At 38.5% G+C, this 6,661-nt stretch overlaps 1 protein-coding gene across 2 annotated transcripts; it reads right to left on the minus strand.

Annotated features, from left to right (window-relative positions):
• Positions 1–359: 359 nt before the first annotated feature.
• On the minus strand, positions 360–6,183 carry ITM2A (integral membrane protein 2A). Of its 2 annotated transcripts, none has more exons than XM_059158144.1 (6): positions 5,915–6,183; positions 2,196–2,327; positions 1,723–1,920; positions 1,146–1,256; positions 756–906; positions 360–604 (listed from the first exon to the last, which is right to left on the minus strand). In XM_059158144.1, the coding sequence occupies exons 1-6, from the start codon at positions 6,026–6,028 to the stop codon at positions 516–518; spliced, it is 795 nt and encodes a 264-aa protein (XP_059014127.1). In that variant the 5' UTR covers positions 6,029–6,183; the 3' UTR covers positions 360–515. The 2 variants fall into 2 exon arrangements, with proteins under 2 accessions (XP_059014127.1, XP_059014128.1); XM_059158145.1 differs by having other exon boundaries at positions 5,918–6,182.
• Positions 6,184–6,661: the final 478 nt, after the last annotated feature.

Consider the following 6,661-nt stretch of genomic DNA (forward strand, 5'->3'; position numbering starts at 1 on the left):
GGGAGGCAGACAGAGAGAAGAGGAAGCAGGTTCTCTGCAGAGCAGAGAGCCTGATGTGGGGCTCGATCCCAGGACACTGGGATCACAACCTGAGCCGAAGGCAGAGGCTATAACACACTGAGCCACCCAGGTGCCCCAATTTTAAATATTTTAAACTTAAAACATGTTTTACCATATGACTGAGTGAAGAGCTTACTTAAAAACACACACAAAGGATGGAATTTATTGTCAGGATATAAGCTGGCCTATTCATGCTACTTTCAGAAGCCTAAACCCTATGAATTAAAAAGAAAAACACAGAATCATTTAATTTCAATTTCAAATAATCAATGTCAATTAAACTAAACACTGACAAGAACTTGCAGTGGTTAGTAGTTTTTATTTCCCTCTTTTTTTGGTATAAGCAGTAGAGTATATGCATAAGTAAATATGAGTATCCTACACACTTTAATGTTGAAGTCATATTGCAAATCTCTGACTTCTTATTACTAAGGATACTCTTTTTCTGTTGCCTCTCACTCTTGACAGATCTTGGTCTCAACGATAAATTCATTGGGGAAGTGTCTAATCTTCCAACACTTATCAATGGCACGTTTATTGAAACCTGTGAGAAAATGCACAAAGAATTGACTTTTTAACTTTTTATTTAAATGAAAACATACCTAGATTTCTTCTCTACTTTCCCCCTATACTCCACCTATACTCTCCTTCACTTTCCCAATAACACAGGTTGAAGGAAAGGTTATATTGCCTACCCAGTAAGAGGTCTCTTCTACGAAGGCGGAAGGACTTGCGATTGTTGCAAAGTTGGTAAATAAAGATGCCAAGGTTACTAACATCACGAATCTTCTCCACAGCAACCAGGTCTTCATGAACAACATAAGTGTGAGGCAAGTATTTGCCACTCTAAAGTTTGTTTAAAAAGATTAAAATAAAAACTTCTTAAAAACACCATTTAAATACTTACCTATAGCAGTTATAGTTGTTTTTTTTAATAGACTTTATTTTTTAGAGCAGATTTAGGTTACAGCATAGTTTTTATTTTAAAATTATTCCAATAAAATGGAATGTTTGGCTCAAATAATTATTGTTTTTAAATGAGGAAGCAAATGCTTAAATAAAAATTTGACATCCAAAATACATACTGCCAGTTTGCCGAAGAACTCCATTAGATTCTTTGGAGGCAGAACGATAGAGGTATTGAGGGGCATCAGATAGCAGTTCCCCAGCAGCAAGTCCAAGTAAGCAGTCATGCCCTGTTGGGAAGGGGGAAAAGTTAACTAAGGTGTAAAGAATATCAACTCTGCCGATTCTAACTACCATTAAAACAAGCAGCTATATCCTTTTAATACCTGCTAAGGTATTTTCAATAGCAAAAGTGAGGGCAGGGCGCCTAGGTGGCTCAGTGGGTTAAGCCGCTGCCTTTGGCTCAGGTCATGATCTCAGGGTCCTGGGATTGAGCCCCGCATCGGGCTCTCTGCTCAGCAGGGAGCCTGCTTCCCTTCCTCTCTCTCTCTGCCTGCCTCTCTGCCTACTTGTGATCTCTCTGTCAAATAAATAAATAAAATCTTAAAAAAAAAACAAGAACAACAAAAAAAAATCTTCAATAGCAAAAGTGAAAAAGGCTTTGCTGCAAAAAGATGAACATTTATGAACAGATTTAATGCTCGCCAATGAATTAAGAAAAAAAATCAAGAAAACCTTTAAAAATGAGAAACTCACTTTTTCAAAGTCATGAATAACTGCTGCAGGATCACTGTCAGAGAAACTGGGGACAGGCACATCAATGATTGCAACATTGTCATCCTCTCGAATGTCAGCCTCCTCGGTCACAGGCATAAGGTAGGGCTCTGCTCCTCGAAGGGAATTTGCAGGGTCCTCAGAATCAAAGAAGCACATCTCTCCATGGTAGATGGTACTCTAAAAGACAAAAAGGGAGAATTAAAACCTTTTAATACTTACTATGGTCACATTTGAATCATTTCTCACACTCACATCAATTCATTTTACTGTTTGTCAAGCTTAGAATTTCTGATAAAAGTTATCACCATAAAGGGAAGTTTTATAAATTGAATGAAAATTTGAAAACTTTTCCTAAATATTCATTTCTGTGGTGACACCACCGATTTCCTTAAGTTGCCACTAAATATATAGCAATTAGTAATCCAAATTACAAGAACTGTAATTATTATTACCTTGGGCATGAAGTACTTGTAAATGCAGGCCCCACCAACAATAAGTCCTGCCAAGATGAATGAAAGGCCTAAGAGAGTAAGCATGCATCTCCCAGAGGAGCCCTCTTTTTCCTGGGTGGCACCTTGGAGCTCCTGTTTATTAAAAAGCAAAACCAAAGACAAAAACCAGATTGCACTTTTAGACACATAGTTGCTTTGTGTACAATTTACTTTCTTGAAACACAAGACATTCTTAAAAGATGTTAAATCATCCTAGGTTAAAATATTTCAAGATAATTTCTGATATTTAATAGATGTGAAAAATTGCCAATTGTATTTACTTTCCTTCTGGCATTTACAAACCCAATTGCAGACAGGAGGTTTTTTTTTTTTTTTTTTTTTTTTCAAATACACACTTTTAGAATCAGCTGAAAATCACCGTTCATTTATGCAATAAATTATATTCTTTATTCTTTGTTGATTTGGGAACTTTTACAGTGATATAGTCACTAACTTTCTGGACTATAATTATGTTGCTTTACTATTTTTTGTAAATCAAATTTTGCCAACTTAAAGGTGATTAGTGTCCTTTGATTTATTAAATGATTTTCAAAAAGCTGGTTTTTATTGTTTTATCTTAAAAATTCTGTAAGGCAGGTATACATCATTTTCCCTTATTTCAGAAATTAAAATATTGGAGGCATGATATATTTCATAATGTTCTTAATATTAATGAGAATTTAACCTTTCTAACATCACCCACTGTTCTTTAGTTGTCTACTGCATGAATGAAATAATGTTTTCTAAGTTCAGGGTAAAACATAAGTGACTCTTAATCTCACAAAACAAACTGAGGGTTGCTGGGGGGAGGGGGTTTGGGAGAAGGGGGTGGGATTATGGACATTGGGGAGGGTATGTGCTTGGGTGAGTGCTGTGAAGTGTGTAAACCTGGTGATTCACAGACCTGTACCCCTGGGGATAAAAATACATGTTTATAAAAAATAAAAAATTAAAAAAAAAAGAAAAAAAAACACTAGAACTTACAGTACAGCATTTGTGATAACTGGGCACAAAATGTGTGTGTGTGTGTAACAGCTACTGCAAAAATTCCATTAAATCCATAATTGGTTCAGGAACTGGAACAAGAAAGATCCAAAGCAAACAAGTAACTCTGTATTCTTCCTAAGGCAATGGTCCAAGGGACACTCCAATCCCATTCTTGTATTTCACGGTGTTTTAAGCAGTATTATTACTGAAGAGTGGAATAAACAAAGTCATCAAGTGTAGTTTCTTGTAATCAATGAGTAAATCATTCAGAATAGTGCGAAAATAGAGTTGTTTTATTATTTCAGGCCATTAGCTCTTTTCCAGGACAGCTACTGTAATGCTTGTGGCACCTAGTTAAGTTTCAATTAATTTGGTGAAAACAAGTGCCTGTATTCTACATAGAGACAATTCTTTGATAAATTGTTTTTTGAAAAATTATCTTAATTAAAATTCAAAGAAATTTGGTATGCATATTTTCTTAGCTAAATGTATATAATTTCAAACCCTCCAATAATACTCTATAAACCTTGAAGGCTTTTCCTTGTCCCAATAGCTTTCAGAAATTATAAATTATTTTTATTAAAAAAAACTAACAAAAGATTAACATTACAAAGATAGAACTATAAATTATGATTGTGAATAACTGTAATCCAGAGCTAGATGTTTTGAAATTATATTGTAGATGATTAAATTGAGGTCCAGACAGATGAAGTTACTTGCCTGTAAGTCACAAAATGACTTAATTTTAAATACTCAAAACAATTATTTTTTCTTGTTGAGATATGAGAAGAGCTATTTACACTGAGTTTCATTTATTATTAAGCAATGTCTAAGTATTAGAGGTTCAATATAATAAAATTCCTCACCATACTAGGAATAAGGATTTTTTTCATTTGCATTTGTTAGAATTCAGAGTGGTATGGACTCTCACTTACCATAGCTAATTTCCCTCTAAACTCTATTTTAAAGTCATTGTACACAACTTCTGATATACTATTCTGTTGTGCTAGGTTTCTGATGAGCAGATTAATACATCACAATATAATGTGTCAAGTATTATTAAATCAATGTCCTGTAGTGACCAGGTCAGGATCCTGTGGGAGCTTCTCCAGCACCTAACAAAGAAATATAATCATGGTGCAAATGCTCATTTTTATTTATTCCTCATCACACCACAGGCCTGGCAGGAATACTGTTTACATATTAACTGTGTCCAACTACAAGTCAAGAAGTTTTTGGTGGTGAGAGAAAAATAAAGGGATTACTGTGTGGCTATATTTAACTACTGGCATCTAATTAGACCTTGCAAAAAATCAAGCCATGTTTCACTTACAAAGTGAATAGGACAGTTACATATTTGATCTGTCTTTTATTCAAAACCTCAACAATGCAAGGGGGTGTTACTTTTGACTTCTCAAATGTATAATACCCCAAAACAAGTTTTTTTTTTTTTTTTGCTGGGTTAAATATTTCAAAATTCTGTTACAAAAACTCTAAGCATACAAACATTTCAAATTGGTGCATAATGTTTTACTACATGGATTCTCATTTCACTAAAAGTACTTTTCAAATCTCCAGTCTGAACACAAAAGTTAAAACTTTAAAGAGAGAACAAGACAAATTAAGATAGATCTGGAAACTGACACTGTGTGGTAGAAGAAGAAAATTTGGTAAAAGAAAATGCAAATGTCCCTTTCAACATTGACATTTTACTGAGGAAAATGAGCAGTTTACAAACTTTGAAAACATGTTAGATGTTTAAAAGAAAAAGAAATTGGACTAAATAAACAGTGGCTAATATTTGGGGGGGAAACTACCTCAGTTTCTGGCAATGCTAGAAGTTTAAATTCAAGGTCAGACCCTCTTCAGATCTCCCCATGAGGGAGGCGTGTGTGTGTGTGGGGGGGTGTATCACAAAAAGGAAGCAATAAAAGAAGAAGAAAATAAACCTCAACATTTCTTTTTATGGATGAAGAGTGTTGTCTTTAGGAAATGCCACTGTGAAAACATAACAAGGATCTTGCAGTAAGAGGGCACAGTGAACGTCCCAAACGCTAATTAAGAGCAACTTCAATTTTCACAGCTCCTTTACTGAACTCTTAAAACCGCCTATCATCAGGGAGAAATTGAAAATATACACGGGCGAACACACACACATACTGACCCCAATGTTCTGAGTCAAAGCTGTCTTTGGTCCCATACCCCACCCCCACAAACATTCCGAGATCCTAGAAAGAGTTAGATTCTCCACCAAAAGGAAAGAAGGAAGAGTTCAATCTCTTGCCCCTGTTCTCCCTGAGTGTCTGCCCCTTCCCTGTAGAGGCTGTGTGCACTCCTTGAGCTGGAAACTGAACAACGTGCCTCATGGATCCCAGCCCTTCACATGTTCCCCAGGAGAGGGTGACATCAGGTCCCAGGGGTTCTCCTCAAACTCCCTGTAACGTCGCTTGGAAATGCACCACAAGAGCTGGAAACGACGGAAAGTAGTGCAAGATACTGGGATGTTAAAGGGTGTGCGGCACTGCAAACGGAAAGTGGCGCGACTAAATGCAACTGGGGCAACCGGTAAACCAGTTTAACAGCAGAGGGGCAGCTTTCATTTTGTCCTCTGCCACTTGCCACTTCCTCCCCGCAAACCACCCCTCCCCACCTTACGGACCCTAGCAGGCAGTCTGGGGTGAAATGAGTACTGCTACCTTGCGGGTCAAGATTTGAGCTCGGACCGTGCGGTTTACAAGAGCCTCCACGTCTTGCCGCGCCTCCTCTTTTTGCACCGCCGTGGGTGTATTGAAGGCGATTTTCACCATTGTGAATCTTTGGGCTTCCTGGTAAGGCGTGGCTCAAATGAGCTTCCCGGGCTGCACGTTGTAGAGAAATCGGGCTAGTCCTAGCAGGACCTATTTTCTCCCTCGCCTGTCTTAGGCAGCTGCAAGCCCAGGTCTGGGGATACTTATGACGCAGTCCCAAGCTGGGGGTGGGGGGAGGGGGATACCGTAGGAGGGCCCAGGGTGGAGCCGTGGGAGGAGCGGGAGGGGCTTCAAAAGCTTGAGTGGGGGTGGGGGTTGTCTGTGAAGGAAGAGAAGGAGAGGTGGAGCCCTGGGGCAGCTGGGGCTTGAAATGCCTCACCTGCACTCCAGGCGTGCTCCCACCCACCCTCTGCACGGTCAGATAAGAACGGGACAGGAAGGAAGCCTGCTGTATTATGTCTTTCTGCCTCTGTCCAGGACACAATAGCCCCTTCCCTGATTGTGTTTTTCCAAACCTGCGCCTGGCCCCCCAAGGGGCCAGGAACTGTAACTTGGCACCAAGTCAAACTTCCTCAACTCTGCACTCACCCAGGTCCCAAAAGCACAGTCCATGACTATTCTGCACCTTTATAGTAATACCTTCCCTTTAAAGAACACTCAGAAGTTTGTTTATAGTTACTTGTTTCATTCTCT

This window comes from Mustela lutreola, chromosome X (assembly GCF_030435805.1).
Source record: "Mustela lutreola isolate mMusLut2 chromosome X, mMusLut2.pri, whole genome shotgun sequence".
NCBI classification, from domain to species: domain Eukaryota; kingdom Metazoa; phylum Chordata; class Mammalia; order Carnivora; family Mustelidae; genus Mustela; species Mustela lutreola.